Source organism: Cnephaeus nilssonii (genome assembly GCF_951640355.1).
Source record: "Cnephaeus nilssonii genome assembly, chromosome: 2".
NCBI lineage: Eukaryota > Metazoa > Chordata > Mammalia > Chiroptera > Vespertilionidae > Cnephaeus > Cnephaeus nilssonii.
In genome coordinates, this window is record NC_137073.1 from 115,281,409 (window position 1) to 115,305,213 (window position 23,805).

Sequence of the window (23,805 nt, forward strand, 5' to 3'; positions counted from 1 at the left end):
GGCCTCTGCCCTGGACGCACTGACCACAGGAGCTCCCCAAGGTCATCATACCTGCTCCTCCCACCTGGGTCAGGCGATTGCACAGGTGCTTTCCCGGGCTTGTTGCACTGTGGCTGCAGGAGGGCAAAGGGGACAGAGGAGGGCAGGGCTCCTGCCAAGGGGAGCTGCCACCTAAGGAGAGTTCCGTCTCGACCTCCACACTGTCTCACGGCAGCAGGCGGTCCGATGGCCGCTTCTCGCTGCGTGGGCAGCGGAATTACAGTTCCTATCTGAGCACAGCACGCTCCTCGCAGAATAACAAGGAAGAAGGAAGAGAGTGGAAGGAGGCAGGTAGCAAAGCTGTCCACCACCTAGTGCCCACCTGAGTCGTAGCCATTGCCAAAAGCAGCCAACCACCTCCCCGCAGGCTCTCCCGAGGCGCTGAGTCCACGCGGCATCCCCGAGAACCCCACGCGCGAAGAAAGAACGAGCTAAGAGAATGTGTCTGTCCTCCACTGCAGATGTTGCTAGTCTCCACTAACGACCCCCTCCCCACTTCCTTACTCATAACAACACACCAATTTGTCTCGGAAACAACGCACCAAGTTCCAGGTGAGGGCCCAGCAAACCACAGCCTCCAGCCAAAGGGGTCCCACGCCCACGTGTAAATAAAGTTCTGCGGGGTCCCACGCCCACGTGTAAATAAAGTTCTGCGGGGTCCCATGCCCACGTGTAAATAGAGTTCTGCTGGGTCCCATGCCCACGTGTAAACAGAGTTCTGATGAGCCCATTTATGTGTGGTCTGTGGGCTGCTTTTCCACCAGAACAGCCCCCCAGCTGGGCTGCAAAGCCTACACTTAGCATGTGGCCCTTTACAGGCAACGTGGGCGGCCCTGACCTGGTGAAAGGCCACCATCAGACTGACCCTGGTCACGCTGTTCGTCACTTCCCCCTGGAGTGTCCATGGCTTCATAGGACTAGACAACGGCTGGGACATTTGGGAGAAACTGCCATTTTCTCTGATAAAAGACCCACCATAGCTGATTCATCTTTCCCCTCCTGCTTCCTGTCTTGAATGGGGACATACAAGCAGGAATGGCTGCAAACAACTTGGGAGTACGGGAGAAGAGCCAAAAACACCTTAAAGACTTTGAACCTAACGCCCTTCATCCGCTGACGCCGTGCTGAGCACAGCCTTCCTGGAGAAAGACGATGCCCGCTGTTTAAGCACCGTTGTTGGACCTAATGCCTCCCTAAGGACTCAGCTCATGGCCAGGAGAGCCTTTCCGATAACCCCCACTGAGCCCTCAGGCAGAGCGAAGCCCAGCACACGCTATGCAATGGCCTGTGGATATCCGAAGGGCCGCCCACTTTTCCTTTTCACCAGGAACTTCCCTGGGTTACAGAAGCGAGGGCAGTGCAGCAGAGCAAGCACCAAGGACGGGGCTCGGCCAGGACTGGACACTCTGGCTCTGCCCCTCATTATTTATGATGTTTGACGAGTTATCTGATTTATCTAGAGATTTTGTAAAATGGGAAAACAATACTCCTACCTCCTATGATTTTTGAGGATTAAAGTAAATTATGACTGTATAGCACTCAGTTGGTCTGCTAAGCTCAATACACTATTTAAATTGTGGATGTCTGCTTTATAAACTCAATTTATTGTTGTCTCAGTTCTTTAATCCGTAAGGAAAGCAGAGTGTTTAAGAAATTACAGACATCCTGAGCTAATAGTAAGCACAAGATGGAAAAAATCAATTTTAGTTTTCTGTGGAAAAAAGTATTGTTTAAAGGCTTTATATTTGGAAGCCTCAGCTCTTTAAAGTCTACCTCCTCCAACCTGACTCACCTGGAAAATTGGTTGTGTCTCTAACACCTTGAAGCTATACATCTCCACACATTTTCATTTATGCCTCCTTGTCTTTGCCTTCAGCTCTATTACATACCAACAAATTATTATAAGTCAACAATATTCACTGAGCATCTATTATGTTCGGCAGTTTTAATAAAGATAAGAACAAAACTAGAAGCATTTTCATTTTCCTACGAGAAAGAAGCCAAACTCTTCAATCTGGCACCTGACACGCTGGTAGTCTGACAATGCTGAAGCCAGATACCTTTGTAATATATAATTTTGTGGAATTCTTGAATACATAGCGTATGTTACATAAGGTAGAATTCATCAGAAGTCTGAGGTAGCCCCTTAGAATTACCACATTCCTGCAGTAAAATATACTAAGCCTCCAAAGAGGAGTGAATAAATACTCTAAACAGGCTCGTGTCAATTTATGTCAACTTTGCGGCAAATAATTCAGACCCAGTGAGGTTTTGTCACCAAATGATTTACATAATCTTTTCATTTTTTTCAGGTGTTTTGAATTGCAGAACTGGGAAGGGAAGGGCAGGCCTGGTCCAAGCGCCTAAGATGGGATGCAGTCTAGACCCGTGAGGCAAGGCGAAATGGCTTTTCTCTCAAAAACCCTTTGATGGTATGAGCCAAGTGCAGACATACATGTTCTCAGACCCCTTGTTGTAAACGATGTCGAGAAACTCAAAAGCAATGATCCCCAAAGAGCTATTCAATACTGTGCCTTTAACTTCAAATTTCAACTTTGGAAAATCCCAACCCCCACATATTAGAAGGGACACCTGTGCTCTGCCGGGAGGGGGGTGTAGATAAACGTGACCGAGACCCTACTCTTACATTCTGCAAGAAGTCAAAGAAGTATTTTTTTTCTCTCTCTCTCTCTCTTATTATGGTTTTAAGATTGTGGCCTGAGCGAACAGAACAGGGAGTCCCACCCATTCATCTCGTCCGCTCCCTTTTGGAACTGTGATAGGCAGGTCCCATGCTCCAAAAACCTGAAGAGAACTAATATCGAACATCCCTTCTCCCACACCCAGCTTAATTTTCAGTGCAGTTGGAAACCCGGGAAACTAATCTACCCATGCAAGGACAGGCACCCAGCAGAAGGGCTCTGAAGATCTCCTACACGGAGCCGCTGGGAAGCTGGCAAACAGACTGCGAATACCAGTTACTCGTTCAAAAACAAGGTACGCAAGTTTGAAGGCTTCCTACAGGCTAGACTGGAGTCAACGTCAAAAGAATAAACTTCTTGGGAAATGTCAAGTCCACATTCACGTCCCAAGCTATGAAAAGGAATTTTAACCTATCACTTAAGTTAGCATTCACCTTCTGGTAGCGCATTCTACATACACATTCTCCAGGTGGGCAAATGCACACCGATGCCTTTGGCCTGGACCTTGACCTCTGAACCTTGAGTCTCTGGCTTTATTCACCTTCTTTAGGGTCAAGGGCAAATTCCCATTTCGATGGGGTCAGGTCCAGGTTCGCTTGCTTCCGGGACATGTCTGTGCAAATGGCCGAAGGATCTTAGGGGACGGAAGCCAGGAGGCAGCCCTCACTGTGCTCACTGCAGGCCTCGGTGCGCGCCAACCTCAGCTTACGGGCCCAGCGAGCTGCAGTCCAGGGAACAGCCAAGCTGTGGCTGAGGCTGCTGCGTCATCACCGGGGCCAATCGTTCAACATCCGTATTTAAAATACTGTGTTCCCAAAGTGTCGGGGTCTTGGGACAAAACGCTTCTTCTCCCGCTTTAATTACGGGCCCTCACCCGCCCCATCCCCTCACTCCCCGGTGCTGCCTCCGGCCCTGTCAGTCCCCTGCCGCCCTCCGCCCTCCGCCCTCCGCCCAGGGCCTGGCCTCACAGCGGTGCTGCCGGGTCCTCCGCCCTCAGGTCGGGTCGGGTGTGAACAGCTTTGGTGGGAGAAGAGGCCCCCCACTCTACCTCCTCCGGCCGTGCGCTTCATTCAGCGGCCCTGGGACCCTACCTGGACTCGGCTGGCCCCACCGCCACGCAGGGCTCCAGCTCCGCAGGGCTCCAGCTCCGCAGGGCTCCAGCTCCGCAGGGCTCCAGCTCCGCAGGGCTCCAGCTCCGCAGGGCTCCAGCTCCGCAGGGCTCCAGCTCCGCAGGGCTCCAGCTCCGCAGGGCTCCAGCTCCGCAGGGCTCCAGCTCCGCAGGGCTCCAGCTCCGCAGGGCTCCAGCTCCGCAGGGCTCCAGCTCCGCAGGGCTCCTTCCCATGACAGTGCGCCGTCCACCTGCGCAGGTAGGAAGCTTCCGCAGGTGCAGCTTTGTTCCCTCAATGGACGCACCCACAACAGGAAGTCCATCAGCGAACCTCGAAGCCCCGGTGGCCGGCGGGGTCCCTTCTCCTTCCGGAGAGCCGCTTGTCAGATTCAGCCAATGAGAAGTCTCTGTGCTTCGTCCGCCTTACCCAGTAACAGCTCAGCCAATGGGAGCCTGCCTGAATTCAGCCAATGACAAGTCTCTCTCCGCCCTCCTTACTCAGTAACAGCTCTGCCAATAGGAGCTTGCTTGATCTCACAGGAACAGGTCAGCCAATGGGAGGCTGCCTGAGCTCAGCCAATGAGAAGTCTCTATATTTTGGCCTCAGTAACAGCTCTGCCAATAGGAGCTTGCTTGATCTCACAGGAACAGGTCAGCCAATGGGAGGCTACCAGAGCTCAGCCAATGAGACATCTCAGTCCTCCAATGGCATCTGCTTACAATCGCCTCCCAAATCCATAAAAGAGGTTCCTGTGCTTTTGTGCCTCTGGACTTGGGCTTGGCTCACCATCAGACCACATGTATCCAATTGCAACTCTTATCTCGAATAAACCCATTTTCCTGGAGAAACATATTGTTATTTGTTAAAAGTCACCAAGATCTTCCTTAGCCTTTCAACTTCTTTTACTGATTTTTTGCCCTCCCACCTATTGCCCCCATTCTAGCAGCCTGTGACTAATTCTATCACGTGTTAGATTTTTTTTTGTACTTATCTGTTCACTTGTCATTTTTCTATTAGTTCCTTGAAAGTGGGGGCACAAACCCAGCCACTGAAAGAAAAATGGAGGCATTTAACATGTTGACAGAAGAGAGAGAGCGAGAATGGGGAAGGTCAGGGAATGGCAGGGCAGGAAGGGCAAGGCAAAGGAATTATCCTGTTCAGAATTCGGAGTACCTTATAAAGATTTCATGTGATGTTCGGAGACGGGGGTTTGAGTCTAATTCTGTCATTTTCTGCTCTTGACTTCGAGTAAAGTTCATTTTGCTTTTTTGAGACTCAGTTTTCTTATCTGTGAAATGTTGTTATAACAACTAGTGGCCTGGTGCACGGATTTGTGCATATTGAAAGGAAAATAACTAGAAGAAATATTTTAATATTGTTATTTGCCTTTTATCTGTAATGGAGGTGTCAGAGCCACCGCTGGTCACCGTCTGCGGGGTGGTCAGTGGGGCGATTAGGCCCCCACTCACACCCGCCTTGGACTGGCGCCGCCTGCTCACCTGCTCCACCATCCCGCCAGGGTCTCGCTCTTATCAGGGCCCAACAGGCCGGCAGCGTCTCCACTGCCACCCGCTGCAAGTGCCACTTCGCCAACACCCGCCATGTTCCGCACCACCCCCTGGTGGTCAGCACATGTCAATATCGAGTGGTCGAACTCCTGGTCAAAATCCTTGTCAAGGGAACAATTTGCATTTTAGGCTTTTATTATATAGGATAGTATGTGTATTTATAATATCTTTGAAAACTGTGCTCATCTAGATATTTAACAAAGGTCAAAGTTTTCAAAGACCTTTAGTTACTACATGAATCTTTTTCATCATCAAAAGAAATAGGAAAAACATTAGACTGTACTTTTAAATACAAAAGAGGCCCTGTTCTGCCATTGGGTTTTGAAAATATTTAATACTAGAGGCCCGATGCACGAAAATTTGTGCAAGAGTAGGCCTTCCTTCCCCTGGCTGCTGGCACCGGCTTCCCTCCAGCACCCGGGACCCGGGCTGCCTCACCAGCTTCCCTCTGGCACGTGGGACCCAGGCTGGCTTCCCTTGGGCTGCCCACAGGCACCGGGACCCAGGCTGTTTTCCCTCCAGCCCCAGCTTAGTCAGGAAGGATGTCTGGAATGATGTCCAGAAGATGTCCGGTCTGATTAGCATATTACCCTTTTATTATTATAGATGTTCCGATCATAATTTTTTTGTCTTTATGTTTGAGCGTGGCTTCTTTGGCTTCCCTCATGTTTGTGTGTGAAAGAGGCTCAGGTCCCAGCTGTCGTGGATGGTTCTCACATAAGGATGTAATCTTGGCCAATTTCACAAACTAGTGAAGCTCGGTTTTTGTTCCCAATGCTGTGAACCCTAAGCTTACCCACAGTGAGGAAATTAATATTCAAATATAAAAACCACTCAGATCCAGGGAACATTGTTCTTTAAGCATTTTACTATTTGGCTATGTTATCAATATATTTATGGATATGTATGTGTGTTTTCACCAGGATGATGATGATGGAGATGATGATAATTCACTCACCCTATACCAGATCCTTTGAAAATGTACTAAGCTAATTCAGTGGTATGAGCAATGAAACCTGATTGGGGAAATTCAGAATGTACGTAGAAACCCAGAAGCTAAATAGAGGTTTATATGTCATCTCTGTATGAATGATGCCTTGTTAATTCAGGTTTCCACTTTGCAAATAGACAGTATTTCAGCAGATTACATTAACAAGGGGTGTAAAGGCAGTTTTTCTTTAATATATTTTTGTATATAACTCATAATTAGATCATAATTCTACCTCCAGATTAGCAATTCTGAACTAAAAGACCTCAAAAAGGAAGGTTTTGCATCCTTTGGGTCAGCATGGCAGGGCTGGGGTCTGGGACAGTGTTTTTTTGAAGATTGAGACTAAATTGCCTTACCTGTCTGTCCTGCAGTCTAAGGAACTTTGTCATAATGGCTTTCAATATCACACGTTTTGCAAATTCATATATTCATGCACCCTTAAATTGCATCCTTTTCATGTATAAGAGTACATTAAAGTAAATGTATTGATCTTATTTTACATTTTTTAACTTGTAGGAATGTATATATTTTAATTTACAAAAAGTATCTGAGTAAAATAAACATTCTATTACAATGCCAATTTGCATGACATCCTCACAGCCATCGCACCCTTTAAAGGTGAGGCCACGCCCCCGCACTGAACATGCCACCTTTGCAGGTTTCAGGCTGCATAGGTGAGTATTCCGTCCCCTCAGACACCATGTTCACGTGGCCGTGGAAGCCGGAAGTTCTCTCCTATGGGATACATGTCCATTCCAAAGTAGACTTAAAGAGGTCACGAATTTGGGTGAAAATGTATGCTGTCGGGTTGTTTTCTATGAGCAGATTATAAAAGATCGAGAGATAAACGTCATAGGTCCTCTGAGAGGGATAGAACATGGGACACCTGAGAGGGAGGGCCAGGGCACTGAGGACCTCGGCTTACCAAGACGGCTTCACAATTTTGCCTTCAACCAGCACTATTGAGGGCAGGCCACTGTGCTGTTAAGGAAACATCCTGTCCACCTGGCACACGCGGCTCGTTATTGGCGATCCCTTCCATGGCCCTACAACCATTTTCTTCATCTCCGGAGCTACAAGTGTAAGTCGGAAATAGTGAGGACCTTGTATAAGTGGCCTTTGAAAGAGTGGATGTTCCACACAGAAACGGATAAAATGGTCCAGCGCACAGTCCGTCAATTAACTCCCAACCACCGAGTTTTCCATGATAAAAACCAAAGAGCACAGTAAGTTCATGGCAGAGAATGTCAGTTCTAGCTAGTGTCGTTCTCAGAATTCCCAAACAGACCCTCCATGAATGACTCTCCGCCCGGCAGGATTTGGAGACTAACCGCTGCCTCAGTGGGGACTTTTAGCCTCAAAGGGGAGAAAATTTCCTTTGGCGAAACAGCCCGTCTCCCTCTCGCGTACATCGGTGAAGCAGGTACACCTGCTTCCTCACGGGAAAGCCCTGTTTGTAGGAAGGATCTGTGATTCTTACTTCCTTTTTCTTGAACATATAGAGTATTTTCCAAATGTCCCACGTGATCCTGCCTCGTGGCCTCAGATGTGACTGAGGGTCAGCAGCTCAGAACTCTGGATGTTTGTTACAGATGCAGATCCTGGGCCCACCTGACACGGGTCTGATTCCTCCCCGGCCAGACCACCCTTCTGAACAACACCCCTTCCCTGCAGCTGCCGATTGGAGCAAAGGGTTTAAAACGTCCTCCACTTTGTAAAATGAAAGGTGCCTGATTCAGAAGTAGTCCAGAGCAAAAGCACAGGCATCTTCCTCAGCACCCCAATACCCCAACACCCCAACACACCAGCACCCTAACACCTCAACACCCAACATGCCAGCACCTCAATACCCCAACACGCCAGTATCCGAACACTCAACATGCCAGCACCCCAACACCCTAACACGCTAGCACCTCAATACCCCAACACCCAACACACCAGCACCCCAACACCCAACATGCCAGCACCCCAACACCCAACACCCAAAAATGCCAGCACCCCAACACACCAGCACCCCAATACCCAACATGCCAATACCCCAACACCCCAATACCCCAACACCCAACACCGGTTTTACAGAGGAAGTCTCCATATAAAGTATCTTTCCTTTAAGAAATGTCTCATTTCCAAAAATGCTGTCTTGATGAGCAAGGAGAGCTAAATTCAGTCCGGTTTGGGGGGTTTTTTGGTTTGGTTTGTTCGGTCTTTTAAAAATAAATTTAGTTTGTGCTAATGAAGTCAAACATCCTGGTTGTTTGATCACGAAACTAAACAGAAAACCCATCATTGACTCCCAGGACGTAGCCTCACTTTCGTTGCTTCTAAAGAGAAGCAAGTGTACCAACATGAGATTGGGGATTTCAAAGAGATGATTCACAATGCTAATGTGAATGCTGTGAACGCAAATCCATGGCTGTGCTCTGTTTGGGAGTTTAAAGTTAATTGCCTTCTGAAAATAGTATCATTGCTTTTCAAATGAGCTGAGAACCGAGATCAGCAAGCCCCCACAATGAATGTCACCCTCAGTGCTCGGAGCTGTGACAGAGTGAGAACTCTGAGCACAATGACTGATTGTGATGAAGATATTTTTGGTCTTTAATTTTGGAAATGGTAAATACCCATTTTAGCAAAAAAAAGGCACACTCTGACTCAACTCATCTAAGTACATTTCCTATCACTGTTAAAACCACCCACAAACAAAAGCCATCTTTCCTTTGTTACTTCACAATAACTTCTTGAATCTCTTGAAATTTGTGGAACTGCCAGTTGACGCCAATAAAGGACAATGCCCATGTTTCCTACAGCCTGGTATTTGAGCCCTGGATCTGATTGTTTGATGCAAGCTGATTTTTGAACCTCAATTTTGAAATGTTAAGATTTGATAGTTTAGAAGCATAGATTGAACCTAAAACCCACAGTAAAAAATAAAATAATGTAAAACCTATACCATTTTATCAATGATGTGGTGTTATTTTGATAATGATGTAATTTTTGCAAGTAGCATACGTGTAAAGTTTATTTTAGTTGGTATTTATCCTAATAAATAAATGCTCCCTGTTATTAGATGCATTGTGAAATCCTTGCTTTGGCAGTAATGTGTTTATTATTCAAACCCTTCACTGTTTTCAGCAGCGTCTCTACATCTTATCTGGTTAAGTAGAGATATGGTTGGATTTCATCCCTTCTCATAGAACTGCACCTTCACCCAGTGATTTCCAGTAATTGTGTACAGCTAACGACTTTAGATCTTAAAATCCCAGGACCCCAACTCTAGGAAAGGACAGAAAAAAATATAAAATAGTCTGAATTTTAGCTATTGGCCAATACTAGTACCATCCGAGGGTGTCAGCTGACCCAGTGGAGGGAGAATTGACCTGGTACAAATGTGTTTGTAACAACTTGGTTCCGTGCGGTCTTGTTTGTGCAATGAGATCGAGAATGCCCCCAACAACCCAGTGGGCCCGTGTTCACACTGATAGTGAGTGGGTGCTGTCTGTAAGGGGTTCAGTTCCTCGTGGAGAGAACAGGGTTTCCAGCAGCTTATTCATCTTACACTTTGAAATAAGGTTTTGCACCGACTCCTCATGAGTCAAAGGATGCCCGTGCGATGAAACCTTCTGAGGACTTCACAGCACCAGGGTCTGTTTCTTCAACCCAAACCTCCCTCTGCGGGGCGCTTTTGGAAATGGAGCGTTGATGCTTCAAAGAACCTACGTGAAAAAAGATGAAGTGTAATTTTTGAAGCTTGGGTTTTGTTTTTATTTCATAGGTTTCCCTTTGCGAAGATGCAGCATGTAATCCAGAAAAACAAAATAACTGTTCGTTCTCTTCTACCTCCCCCACCGCTTCCGGCCTCCGCTCACAGGTCCCCTGTGCACAGGAGAAAGGGCCGGGCCTGGAGCAAACTGAACCCTGCATCTCCCAAAAGGTTTCAGTGATTCGCTCATTTTCTTAAATGCAGGGAGGCCTGGCTCACAGGGCTCCAACAGGGCAGCAGGCTTCCGAAGGACCCGCCTTATACTGTGGGTGTGCTTTCCGTTGGTTTTGCTTTATTATGTAAAGCGAGCGGCGTTCTGCAGTTCGCTGGTCAGGATACCGACTTTCATTCATCTCGCCACTTCTTAAAACAGAGTCTGAAAACCAGAATACAACCAAATGGAGGTTCTGCGCCTATGTTGACCCAAAATCCCTTCACCTGGGCAGGAAACGTGCCTGGCAGACACCCGCTGTGTGTGAATATCAGGCTGAAATAATATCACACGTTTAATACTTTTATAAAAAGGCCACGGCACTTCACTGAAAAGAAGTCGCCCAAACACCTGGGCAAATGACGACTTCTCTGTGCAGCCAAAATCAGTGACATTTAACACAAAATACGTGACTCAGCCCTGTGAGTGCTGAGCTAACAGTGGAAGAAAAAGAGCCCAATCCTCCTCTTCACAAGAATGTGGACTATTGTGATGTGCCCTGTGGTAGCTGCATTTTTTAAATCATGCACTTTCAGGTTTAAATAAAAATATTGATTTAGCCCAGAGATTTAAAAAAATTGTTCTCTTGGCTATTAATTATTGGAAATTATTAAATGCATGTGATAAAAGTCTCTTTTTAAAATTATGACTCCTAATCTTACTTCCTTTTTTATCCTTCTCCCCATTAAAATAAAAGGCCAGCTGCAGGCACCGTGACATGTCCCTCTGGTACCATCGATGCTACAAGGAAGGCCACTTGGGATCTGGCAAACCCTCCTGAGAAACTCAAATCACTACACGGTACGTTCAGTGTATCATCTCCCTCACTCAGCCAGCGAGCGGTAACATGCCCGACACGAAGAGCATTCTTGCATTTAGTTCTTAATGGAGCCCATGATGCTAATCCGATTGCAGTTCTAAATGCACCCTAAGTCACAATGCACCTGTAAGTCACAATGCACCAGGTGCAAGGAAGAATTCGTTGGTGCATCTAGGAACTCAGGAGAATATTATTTTCTAATTTCCTTTCCTGGAAAAATAATTATGACATCTGGGTAGACTTAATATTGGCATTTAAACTAATATTGACAAAAAAATAGTGTGGGTATATTTAAGCTCTTATCTCCATAAGAGCATTGCCACAGTCCACAGAATATTTTAATATTTTTTTTAAAAATCAGTGAGATGTATTCTTCTCAGAGGACGTTGCAAATTCACCTGAAGCGAAGGAAATCGCTTTCATCTGCGACCAGGACTCCATATTCCTATTTGAGGCCTTCCTCTTTGAAGCAGGTGAAATCATGTCCCTGTTTAACGCAACCATATGCCTCCACATTGAAATGATAAGTAATTGATTCTGCATCAGCGTCTGTAGAAGATGAGGGATTAGAGAAACCATTTTCTGCCCAAATACGTTTCTTTCATTCTCCTTTACCGGGCGGTACCTGAACCATTGGCTGTCATCAATATTGTTTACCACCATTGTCACCATCCTAACACACGGGTGAAGTGAGATGCACATCGTGTGTCGTGGATCTGAATGGGTTTGAACAGCCTGGACTCACTTTGCTGCTGCTCTGCTTAATGGAGATAAAAATAAGGCCACAGACAGCGGCAGCCTTGGAATTCCTGACCCGCTTTTCCTGGGAGAGGGCGTTGGAGTCAAATGCGGGTAACACGGGACTCACACTAGATGCACCTCAGCTGCATGGAACTCACGCGAATGACAATGAAAATTTCATAGGCAGCCATGTATGTATCCTCCAAACCCAGACATGTTTGGGACAGGACATGGCCAGTCCTTCCCCAGATAAACTGCAGCGTGTAATCGCCTGCTACACACATGCGCTGTGCTGTTGGCAGGTCACAGCCGTTCAGTAACAGCGAGGAAAAGCCGACTGAGACGAGGATTTCATCGGGAGCCTGCAGGACTCGTTCCAAACCACTGGTGGACCCGAACGACCCTCTCCCCTTCAGTGGGCTAGAGATCCTGCTTCGGGAGCCGTGCGATCGTCATCTCCGGTCTCTGGACTCTGCACTGACGGAGGGTCTGTCTGTTTTGAACGCATAACCCTTTCCTCGGTGCCTTTCACGTGGCCCAGTTAAAACTGGCTCCTCCAAGTCTCGAATTGAACGTTGGTTACCGTCATGCCTGATGTACCATACAATGCGGCGGCTCCTCTCTGTGGTCAGGTCTCACGGGGCAGGTGGAGAGGGCCCTCAGCAGCTTGTACCGTGCGTTCAGGTGAGTACCACCAACGTGCTCTCTTCCAAACCAACGGTGACCGCGGGCAACACGTTATTTTAAAGCTTTTCAACTCTCTCACCACAAGGAAACAGAAATGTGCAAACGTCCGTGGTAACCACCCTTCATCACCTGGGGGTGAGGGGTCTGCATGGAAAGTCAGCCTTGCTCCCTCGCCACTGAGTTTACTTTAGGGCCATAGGTTTCTCCTTCCAGAGGGAATTATCTTTACGGATGAGGTCACGGATGAGCTATCGAGGGGGCTGGAACCGTGATGTCAGAGATGGTGTTAAAGTTCCTATTCACCTGAATAACCTCCTGCTGTAAGGATCTGGGCGTTCATCCCAACCCATCTGGCAGGTCTGAGCTCTGTTAAAAGTCAATCTGGGCTACCAAGTATGATCACGACATCACGGACAAACTATATTCCAAGGAACGTTCCTTGTGATTTAAAAGTGAATCCAAGAGAAACGGCACAGCCAGCAAGTGTGGCAAAGCCCCTTCTCCCGTGGAGACCCACGGAGCAGACTCGCGTATGAAAGCTCCCGCAGTGCTGACTTCAGGAGATCTACGTTCACGTCACTGTTTCCCAAAACCACGTGCCACAGGTCTGTCTCACAGCGGGTGTTTTGACATGGAAGAAGTTTTGTTCCTTAGAAAACAGGGGGGAATATGTTTTGAAAGGAGGTGAGGGGACTGTAAAAGTCTCAAAGGCAAACGCAGCACGTGGGGAATGTTGGCGTGACCGCCCGCGCGGCTGTCAGTCATAGGAAGAAAATGGAGGTTCCCAGGAGCGTGACGAGATGGCAATCGCTGATGAAAGTGCTGAGGACGGTTGTTAAGTTGTGCTCTTCCCTGAAGGACGACGATGCAGCGTGACGTGGGATGTAGCTAACCACTGAGGCCCCTACGACACCGAGGAATGGGCACAGGGCAATATTAGTAAAGACAAGGTTAAAATGGGGGAGAAACGGACATTGTCATTTCTCCTCTTCTGAATGACCAAAACAGCTTTGTTCCAGGTCAAAAATGGCCAGATATTGGCAGCATGGCATTGTTCGACCTAATGGATTCTGACAGTTTTTATCATTATCATTGCTTCGCAGCGGAGCAACGTCGGAACAGAGTGGCGGCTCAGGTCGCCCAGCAGCACGGCCGGCTGCATCCGCCTGAGCCCTGATGGAGAGTCTAAGCTTCTGCTACATCATCTGTTTCCACAATTTGCTTACTTTTTGTCTCAGCCACAAATGTTTCTTATTTGGGGAACTGATTTTGTTTTTGCCGTAAGTTTTAACTTGCATATTTCCTTTGAGGTAAACTATAGTTTTTTCGCACTTTAGGGCTTTGGAAATGTATTAATTTACATTCTTATGTTCAGATGAACAACCATGTTTTCATTGCTATTTCTGAATGCATTTATGAAAGTCTACTTGCAATGATATTTTCTAATCAGTTTTTTAATTATTGTGTTAAAGTAAACACCAGTTCTGTACTGTCCAGTACATCGTTTTAACTTGAGCAACGCAAGGCGAACATTTGTTGGGGGAGGGGTGAACCCGAGAGCAATATGTCAGACTGCACAAATGTCAGAGGTTATTCTATTTGTTAATAGTCTAGGTACGAATGTTGTATTTGGAGGAAGATTTAACTGCTTCAACTCAGAGTGTATTATTGAGGTAAAACCAAAAGCCTGGTGCTGGTCTTGGGCCAGTTTAGTCACTCGCCCTGCCCTGTGACTGATCCCCATGGAGAACATTCCTCAGCGTTTAGTCCTAACCCTGTGGCAGAGCTGCAGGCCTGCAGGGCAGCAGATGGGAACAGGAGACCCAAGGTCAAGCCCAGGTGGGCAGGGGCCGCTGCTGCAGAGCCCACCTCAATGCCCTGCCTCCCCTCTACCCAGGTGGGAGGGAGCGACAATCAGCCGCCAGCCCACAGCTCAGGTGTCTCGGAGTCAGCAGCCGGGTCTAGCAGATCGACAGCAGGGAGCGGGATGGGTTATGGTACCTGCTAACAAGATTATATTCGAACCAGCCGTGCAAGTCAGATGAAGAATGATCTCCTGTTCCTCATCTACAAAACCTCCAAACTCACCTTCACCCTGGATTTCATCATGAATTATGTGAGATGAACGTAACCACCTTCTGCTGGTTAGGCAGAAATCCTGGTGAACAGAAATCAAGCACATTCTGGTGAAACCCACGGCGACTGAAGGCCCGGTAGGTCTTCACTTGTCTGTGTTGGGACTTACTGCTTCATTTCCCCTCAGCTCCACCTGACCTTCAACACCCAGTCCACACTTTCCCCCAGGTCATCCAAAATGTGAAACAAAGAGGTAATGGGCACAGGGAATCCTACATAATAAAAGGCTAATATGCAAATCAACTGAACACCAGAATGACCGGCTCACAGCCTCTCCCACCTCCATGGCAGCGCTAAGGATGTCTGATGCTCCATGTGGGAAGCGGGCCTAAGCTGTCAGTCAGACACCCCCCAAGGGCTCCTGGACTGTGAAAGGGCACAGGCCGGGTTGCAGGACCCCCCCAGGGCATGGATTTCATGCACCGGGCCTCTAGTTATTAATAAAGACAATATTACAGTAGAGGAGAAAACTTACATTGTCGTGTCTCCCTTGTTATTCTTTTGAATGACAAGAAATTTATAGACATGAAACCAGCTTTTGTCATCAGAATTTGAAGATAGGTTTCCTCAGTCTCACCTGGCTCTAAGAGAGGCTCCGTTCACAGGTCCAAAGGGGCCAGGTGAGGACCCTGGGGAGGGCTTGTCCCTCCCTCAGGGGCGGGTGCTTCTCGGCTCCAGCTGACCAGCCTTAAGCAAAAATGCAAACCCAATTTTGCCTGATCTTGACATTTTTCAAAAGGAGTTGGAAATGCTCATTTTTGTCTGAAAGCTCCCAATGGTTCAATGATGACAATTATTTGACAATGGACTCCAACGAAGAGTCTGCTGGCCAATTCCCCATCTGGCTCTGAAAGTGCCTGAGCCTTCATGTTGATTCACCTTCCCTTTCCTATCGTGAGGATGCGTGGAAGTCAGGACGCCTTCCGACATCGCCTTTTCCCTCAGCCCATCCGCTCCCAGGATCCGAGGCGGCTGAGAAACATTCTCAAGGCCCGAGGTGCTCATGAAGCACAGCTGCCGTGTTGGTGTTTTTATGGACTGCAGGCTCCCTTGGTTTGGAAGAGTGGAATGTACTGAGGAATGTTTTAGCCTCCTCCCCCCACTTCCACGGCTTTGCTGTGGCCTCGGTGGCTGCCCTCAGCACCGTAGGAATTCGGCTGGGTGCCAGGGACCCATCCTCTTTGCTCTCTTGCCCTCCTATGATGTTGCCCAAACCTGGCTACTCCCCAGTCTTGCTCTCAGGACATGGACATGTATATTCCACTGTTCTCTGGACCTCTTTGGGCATCCTCACACAGGTCTGATTCAGCATGTCCTGAACTCACCATCCTTTCCTGAATCGGGCTCTTCCTTCTGTATTCCTAATCTATTTCCGTCCCTGGCCCCACACAACACCCCCTGCCCCCCCCCCCCCCCCCCCCCGGACTGCTCCAGCCAATCATCCTGAGCCCCACCCTCTTCCTCAGGCTTCACAGTCAATCAGCTGAACGCTCTGAAAGTCCACTCTCCAAATCCCTCCCCAGCCTACTGTCGTTCGATGATTCGCTCAGTATTTGGCCGCCTTCCACCAGGCCTGGCACCCAGCTCTAGGAGACGGCCATGAGCCAGTGGGCAAGGAGATGCTGTGTCTAACTCCACCTGCTCCTTGTCCTCCGGTCTCTTCTCACCTGGATCAGAGCACGGAGGCTGTGCAGCTCGGTTTCTTTCTCCACCTTCCTCCCCAGTCTGTTTGCTCCCAGAATGAATTCTCTAAAACTGAAATACAAGGTCCCTTTCCTCCTCAAAACCTGTGACCAGCATAACCTTCGGTGCAGCCCACACGCCCGGGCGGCACGCGGAAGGCCTGCCGTCTGCTCCTTCCAGCCTCTGCCTGCCAGGCCGACACACCCACTGGCACGGTGAACGCTCGTCCTCGGGTGCCGTGCACATAATTCCCACTGCTGAGAACACCTTCCCTGCCGCATTCTTCTCCTGAACCCCATCATCTTTAAAGCCCAATGAACGAGAACTTCCTCCTCTGGAATTTAGCCTCTGTGCCCACCCCACGCCTGGGGCTCCTTCATGATTCCTAATCTCGGCGGGTTCCCAGAACACCCAGCGCATACCTGGGTCATAACATCATGCATGTATCAGGCTAGTAAGTAAATGCACTGTCTCCTCCACTCAGCCGGGACTTCCTTGTGGGCAGGGAGGGGTGTGGGTTTACTCCACATCTCCGACCCGGGGACCCTCAGCACACACAAAATGGACAAGCACAGGTTTTCAAGCTACAAAGTACTATGTAGCCTTACACTGTGCAACTCAAAATGAAAGAACATTTTCTACCATTTGCCAACTCCCGCTTTTTTCTTCTCTGCCTGAAAGTATAGATTCTACTTTTGCACACCCAGCGATGAGTATAATTTTTTTTCAGCTATTACTCTAAGCCCGTGGTCAGCAAACCATGGCTCGCGAGCCACATGCGGCTCTTTGGCCCCTTGAGTGTGGCTCTTCCACAAAATACCACGGCCTGGGCGAGTCTATTTTGAAGGAGTGGCGTTAGAAAAAGTTAAAGTTTAAAAAATTTGGCTCTCAAAAGAAATTTCAATCGTTGTGCTGTTGATATTTGGCTCTGTTGACTGATGAGTTTGCCGATCACAGCTCTAAGCCATTTAACAGACTCACACTGTACACATGGCCGGAGCATCCCAGCCGTCTGGGACCTGTGGAGCATCCAAGGCAAACTCTCCAGACCTGACATTTAGTAATAAAATATGTCAGGAGCAGTTGGTGGTAATTTTAGAGACGTGGACAATCACACCTCCACCTCAGCACCCAGTGCAGGATCCCAACGCGGCCCTCGCCCTGACGGGAGACGCCGACTTCTCAGGACAGCACCTTCCCACAGCAGGTCACCACCCAGCACAAGGCACTGCCTCTCGGACGGGTCACTGCAAGTTCAGGAACAGGCCGGGCAGCTTTCGTGCCTGTCCCAGGGCAGGTCCCATGGAAGAGAAGCTTGGTCTGCTCTGGGATGACTTGATCGTTTGAAAGCAGAGCTGGTTCCCATGCCGTCCTCGCCACCGCGCACCAGAAGGAAAACACAACGACTATGTAGGAAGCCCTTCCCCCATTGGAGAGGGCGCTGGTCCTGCCGGTGGCGCGGGAGGCGTTGGGGCAGGTTCGGGTGAGTAATACACTTGGAGGTGCGGGCACATACAGCATAGCATTTTGTCCATATTAAGATAAACTTCCTGCACCTCCTGACACTAATAACAGAGCCTGTTTACACAGATCGCAACAGCCTCAGCTCCAAGCTGAGCCCTCCGGAGAGAAACTGGTTTGGAGTTAGTAGGAGGCCTGTATTTGCAACGAGAGCAGTATTTTCGTTATACTCTTGTCAAGCGAGATCTACTCTGCCTGCCTGGGAACTAGTAGCAAAGCAAAGATCTAACTCTCCAGTACGCGTCTATGCCCCATACATGCCGTCCAGACTGAAGAAGGCTGCGCCCAGCGACGCACCATGACAGACAGACCGACCACTGGACAAGAAGTGCTGCTGCTTTTCCATTAGCTTTATTGCCAACAGTTTAAAATGGTCAACATAAAAAAAAGAACATCTGATAATAAATACTGCTCTTTGGCTGTAATAAATAAAAAGTTTATTAACAAGGAATGCACTTTTCCAGCCACAAGTGTCTTAAAAAGTAACCAAAAACATTGTAGATGGCCATAGTTCACAGTTAAGCAGCCAAACGCTGCCCCGCTGCACAGTCACAGCCTTTTCCATACGGCTCCTCCCCTTTGGGAGGGACGGTCACAGCCCCAGTCCTCTGCCTGAAACACTCAACAGGAGTCAGAGTCAATGCACCTTTCTCTAAAATTGTCCGAAAAAACTTTTACAACAGGGTTCCCACTCGGACTGTCCAGGTCAAGAGCGGCATCCTCAGACAGTCCCGCAGCTAGAAGGACGGCCTTCGTACCACCGCTGCCCGCCTCTCAACGTGCGGAACCTTCCCGTGCCCGTATGGCTCCGTGGGAGGAGCTGCGGCCTGCGTCCCAGTCCGCTAGTTGCACCTCTGCAAGAGCATGTTCAGTGCGTACTCCATCCGCTGCTTCAGCTCCGGCGCGCAGCCAGACACCAGCAGCGTGGTCAGCCGGAAGGTGGTGGAGAGCCGGTCCTCGTTGATGTAGGTGAGCAGGTACTCCTCGTCCTGGCTGCAGATGATCACCTTCGTGTGGTCGTGGTAGAAATTCACCTTCGAGAGTAAACCAAGACATTAGGTCTCTGAATATGCATGGGGAACGTCGGGTCACGAACTAGTAACTAGTTACGGCAAGTCACTCTTCAGGACCTCCCTCTGCCCTTCCCCAGGCTGCTCACCTGGAAGGTGCCGTCGTTGAAGAGCATCATTAAGGCCTTGTCGGACTTGAGCCACTGAAGGAGGTAGAGCCGCGGCCTCCGGGTGTCAGTGACGCTGGGCAGGTCTCCACCCTGGAAGAGATCGGCAGAGGTGCCTGTGAGACGGCAGTGTGCACTCCATTCCTCGAGGCAGGTGCCTCTCCAAAGGAAGCAGATGTCAGGTGGCCCGGGATCCCCGACCCCCCACAGCCCCCCAGTCGCTCCGGCCAGACCCCCCCTCCCAGCATCTGCTCTGAGCCCAGCACCTACGTCCATCAGGTTTTCCTCCATGTAGTGGGAGAAGTACTTGAGCACCGTCACTTGGCTGATGAACTGCTCAGGGGCGGCTGTCGCTGTGAAGACAGAGCACTGGCCGAGCTCCGCATAGTAGTGGACGGTCCTGCGGGCAGGGGTGGCGGAGAGGACAGACGCGGTCAGTGGCTGTTTCCACGTCTCAGCGCGAGACGGGTGCCGCAGGACTGCACGTGCCAGACTCACCTCTTGTCTGGAAGGAGGCTCATGTGGGCCCCATTGTTGAAGAGGACGCCCACCGTGTGGTCGGAGAGCTGGTACCCGAAGCCGTACTTGTTCGAGTAATCGACCCACTTGGTGACCCACTGGAAGGAGGTGCTCAGCTGCTCCCTGGGAATGCAGTCGGCCTCCGGCATGTTCTCCAGGCACCCGCGGAGGACTCTGGCCACCGTGTCGGCCACGCTTCCCATGGTGCTGTCCTCCAGGCCTGGAAAGTCAGGGAAAGTGACGGAATAATTAACAAACCCTCTGCTCTGGCAGATGCCATGTTTCCCTCCACTGATTCTTCTAAGGACATGGAACCCAAAACTCCTCCCAGACTTCTCCCAGGTCCTCTGCTTGCTCCTTCGATGGTACGTTAGTTATGTGTAGGCGGAAGGGCCTGTTACCCAGTGCTGAGCCCTGGCACCGACGTTTCACCATCGGAAGCGTTGTTGGCATCACTTACATTCGCTGCTGCTGCTGCAGCTGCCAAGGGTCCCTCGGACGATCATCCGAATCACGTCCCCAACCTGCTGCCTGTTTTCCACCCCAGCTGTTCCCGACCCGGCGACTGTGGCGGGAGGCGGCTGGAGCTCCTGGGAAGAGAACCGCACAATGAGTTCAGCACCTGAAAGTCACTTAGGCCTGAGAAGTCCAGGTTCAGAGGAGACCGTGGCCACTGCTGGGAAAGCTTCTCAAAGAAGTGGACACGGCCAGGTTAGAGCAGTGGACATGGCCAGGTTAGAGCAGTGCACATGGCCAGGCAAGAGCTACTGTAGCAGCTCAACTGCATGCATTGTTCAACTGAAAGACAGAAGTCTTTCCTTTCAAAGGGTAAAGGGATGGAAGAAAATAAACAAACACTGACATGCTCGAACTATGACAATCCCAGAGCAAACGACAGTTAACAGAGTGAAATGACATAAAGCATCAGTATCTACTTTGGTCTCTTCCAGCATACCTCGTCTGTCCTGTGTTTGTTGGGTTGCTGTGTTATTGAAGCCTTTTTCAAATCATGCCTGAGCTTGTAAATGTCTTCATCTTCTTTAGATGCTCTATCTGCAAACCGAGGACAAGGATTTTGAGCGTTACTCTATCCTCACCAGGTAGGAACAGAGCTAGCATAGTTCCTCACTTTGCATTAATAACTAGCTCTGAGCACCCAGGGCAAAAACAGCATTTTCATCGCTGCCATTAGCTTCAATTATGCAAGAAGCACACTTCACTGCCTATGCCACAGAGAGCCACCAATCCCATTCTGCAGTGCAGGTTTATTACGCCATAAAAAGTGCAAGAGTGTACAAACATACTGGCTACACCACGCCACTGCAAAAGCCTCTTTTAACTAACGGATCCAACTTAAACATAGCACTGGATACAGAACAGTGAGAGGTCTTCAAACTTACTGTGTGTGTCAATATATCTTGCTTTGTCCTTTTTGCCACCAAAAAGAGCAGCAGCAGCTTTCCTAAAGAAATTCTTCGCGGGGCTGGACAGGTGGAAGTCTGGGACCGTGTGGCAGCAGCTGGAGGAAAGCCTGTCGGGAGTGAAGCCCTGTGGAGCGAGAAAGGCGGTCAGTAACCTGCTGGTGAGTGGCATCAGCAGCATGTCACCGAGAGACCCCAGAAACACACCAACCTGCAGAAAGAACTCATGTCGCATGATGTCATCCAAACGGGGCCGGTCCTCTGGGTTTTTGGACAACATGCTCGCTATCAAGTGCTTAGCAGGGGCCAGCAGGGAGGACGGCATGGTGTACCGTGCTTCCCTTATGCACCTGTACGTTTCTTTCAGGTTCGTGGTTTCAAATGGGGGTCTTCCCAGTAGCATTGTGTACCTGGGTGGAAGGAAACATCTTCAGGAATGGTCATAAAGCAACGCTTTTCAAATACTGAGATCTAGGCCCACATCTGCTTGGTGATCGCTGTGGTGCAGTCACTTACATGACACAGCCTAACGCCCAGATGTCCGACTCGCAGCCGTGCCCTTGCTTGTTGAGGACTTCGGGGGAGAGATAGTTTGGGGTACCACATATGGTTCTGCAAAGACAAAATAGGAAGAGCTCATTAGGGACTGTTCCATTGTTTGAATTTGGCTCCCTTGATAAAACCTTGAAAGCACTGTGCTGGGTTTCTATTTGGAAACATTTGACTTTTGGTTTTGGCATTGGAACAGCTGGCATCTGACCAAGTGATTCTTGGTATTTTTTTTAAGGCAAGCCGTTTCCTCCGCCCACATGGACAGTGTTTGAACCAGCTGGGACCAGGCCTTTGTATACACAGCAGGCAAACTCAGGACAGGTCTGTTTCCTATTCAACGTGCAGACAGGAGGCACTCGGACCTGGCCCAGTCAGGCCCAGAGTGGACACTTAGTAGATGCTTCCTCACGTTCACACTGTTGTGGTTTTTAGGTTCAGCATCCACTGATGGGAAATTATGGAGCCCGTTTGGTCTGCACAGACCCCTGGAGGAGCGGGTCTTTCTGGCTCTCACCTCCTTCTGTGCTCCAAGGGCTCCAGCCTGGCTGCCAAACCGAAGTCCCCGACTTTCAGCTCCATGGCCTCGTTAATAAAAAAGTTCCCTGGGGGACAAACAACACGCGCCTGAGTCCTTTGAAAGCCCGCGAGCAAGTGCACACACACGGCTTTGGGGGCAAGCGGCCAGCTGCTGACTATTCTAGCCCCCCCACCCCCACCCCATTCACGGTTCCCAGGGAGGGGCATGCATGAGTCAGGGAGCGAGAGAGAAGAGGGGCCCTCTCCACAAGCCAGTGTCCGAGTGAAGGACTCACCGAGTTTGAGGTCCCTGTGCAGGATTTCCTGCTCGTGAAGGTACTTCAGTCCCGACACGATCTGCCGGAGGTAGTACCGGACTTCGGGCTCCGTCAGCACCTTCCTTGCTTTCAGGATGTGAGCCATGGACTGGGGGGAGGGGAGAGGAGGCGCTGTCAGGCAGGGACATCAGCTTCAGGATATGGGGTTCCCTCCCCCACACACGGACCCCGGCGCCCGCGGCCCCCCAGCCCCGGCCCCGCGGCGCCCAGGGCGCGCACGCACCCGCCGGCTGCAGTACTCCAGCAGGATGTAGATGTTCTCCTGGTCCTCGAAGTGGTGGTGGAACTGGACGACGTGCTTGTGGTGCAGGAGCCGGTGCAGCTCGATCTCTTTGTCGATCTGCGGGAGGCACAGGCTCAGCGCCGCCGGCCGCGCGGCAGGCGGTTCCCACCCGCGGCCCCGCCGAGAGCGCCCCACCGCACACACCTTCTCCCGCTGGTGGGGTTTGGCCACCCGGCTGTGAGGGATGATCTTGGCGGCGTAGACTTTGTTGTTCGTCAAATCCGTCATCTCGTAACATTTGGCGAAGCCGCCCTGCAAGGAAACAAAGCCGAGACGGAACTGAGCCTGGCGGAGCGGTGGGCGGCGGGGACGGTCAAAAACAAGCAAAAATAAGCAAGAAAGGCAGGGGCTGGGGGTGGGGCGGGGGCGCAGGCTGCTCCCCATGCTCCTTCCCGACGGAAAGCGCCCGGTCCCCGCCCGAGGGAGACCCCGGCGGCGGGGGCGGCGCCCTCACCTTGCCCAGCACCCGGCCGCGGCAGTAGCGCCTCCCCGTCGTGGGGTCCACGACGACCCGTGACACCTCGGCGCCCGCGTGGTGGCGGGGCTGCGGGGCGGCCGGCGGCTCCTCGGCGGGAGACGGCCGCCTGCGCTTCGGGTCCCCGCCCGCCCTGCCCGGCTGCTCGCCGGCCTTGGCGCCCGCCGGCTGCGCGGCGATGGTGCGGAGCAGCTCCATGTCGCCGCCGCCACTGGTGCGAAGGCGAGCGCCGCGCGGCCTCTTATACGGGGGCCGCGGCCACGCCGGGAACGTCACGACGTCGCCACGCCCACTAGTCGCGCGGGGCGGAGCGCAGCTGGGGCGAGGGGCGGCCGAGATGCCCGCCCCCCCGGGGCCGCGGCCCCGCCCTCCGGGCTGTCGCCGCCTCGGGGGTCGAGGCACGGCCCCAGGCCCTCCGTCTCGGCCCCGCGCCCGCGAACACCCCCGCAGCCCGACAGCTCGTGTCCGGGGTGACGCGCGTGGCCTCCGCCTCGCAGGCAGCCGAGCGCGGGGCAAGGGCGCCCCCGTGCGGGACGTTGCTGAAGCGCAATGGGCGCGC

General features: G+C 50.7%; 1 protein-coding gene across 4 annotated transcripts; it reads right to left on the minus strand.

Moving 5' to 3' along the window:
* Window positions 1-17,344: 17,344 nt before the first annotated feature.
* On the minus strand, window positions 17,345-23,472 carry PLK2 (polo like kinase 2). 4 transcript variants are annotated; one of them, XM_079783306.1, is made up of 14 exons: window positions 23,226-23,471; window positions 22,916-23,023; window positions 22,712-22,828; window positions 22,447-22,576; window positions 22,149-22,236; window positions 21,599-21,694; window positions 21,294-21,492; window positions 21,062-21,209; window positions 20,617-20,714; window positions 20,122-20,251; window positions 19,641-19,881; window positions 19,413-19,542; window positions 19,125-19,235; window positions 17,346-18,999 (listed from the first exon to the last, which is right to left on the minus strand). In XM_079783306.1, the coding sequence occupies exons 1-14, from the start codon at window positions 23,442-23,444 to the stop codon at window positions 18,808-18,810; spliced, it is 2,007 nt and encodes a 668-aa protein (XP_079639432.1). In that variant the 5' UTR covers window positions 23,445-23,471; the 3' UTR covers window positions 17,346-18,807. The 4 variants fall into 4 exon arrangements, with proteins under 4 accessions (XP_079639431.1, XP_079639433.1, XP_079639432.1 ...); XM_079783305.1 differs by having other exon boundaries at window positions 17,345-18,999; window positions 21,062-21,492; window positions 23,226-23,449; XM_079783304.1 differs by having other exon boundaries at window positions 22,712-23,023; window positions 23,226-23,449.
* Between the last annotated feature and the right edge of the window lie 333 nt (window positions 23,473-23,805).

What these genes read in the sequence shown, in the direction of transcription:
- PLK2 (XM_079783307.1), bottom strand. Translation starts at nt 23,444, where the DNA reads ATGGAGCTGCTCCGCACCATCGCCGCGCAGCCGGCGGGCGCCAAGGCC. An exon ending in AGCCTCCTTCCAGACAAGAG is followed by an intron (nt 19,543 to 19,640) that starts GTGAGTCTGGCA and finishes CCCTGCCCGCAG; the next exon opens with GACCGTCCACTACTATGCGG. An exon ending in TCAACGACGGCACCTTCCAG is followed by an intron (nt 19,000 to 19,124) that starts GTGAGCAGCCTG and finishes TTACTCTCGAAG; the next exon opens with GTGAATTTCTACCACGACCA.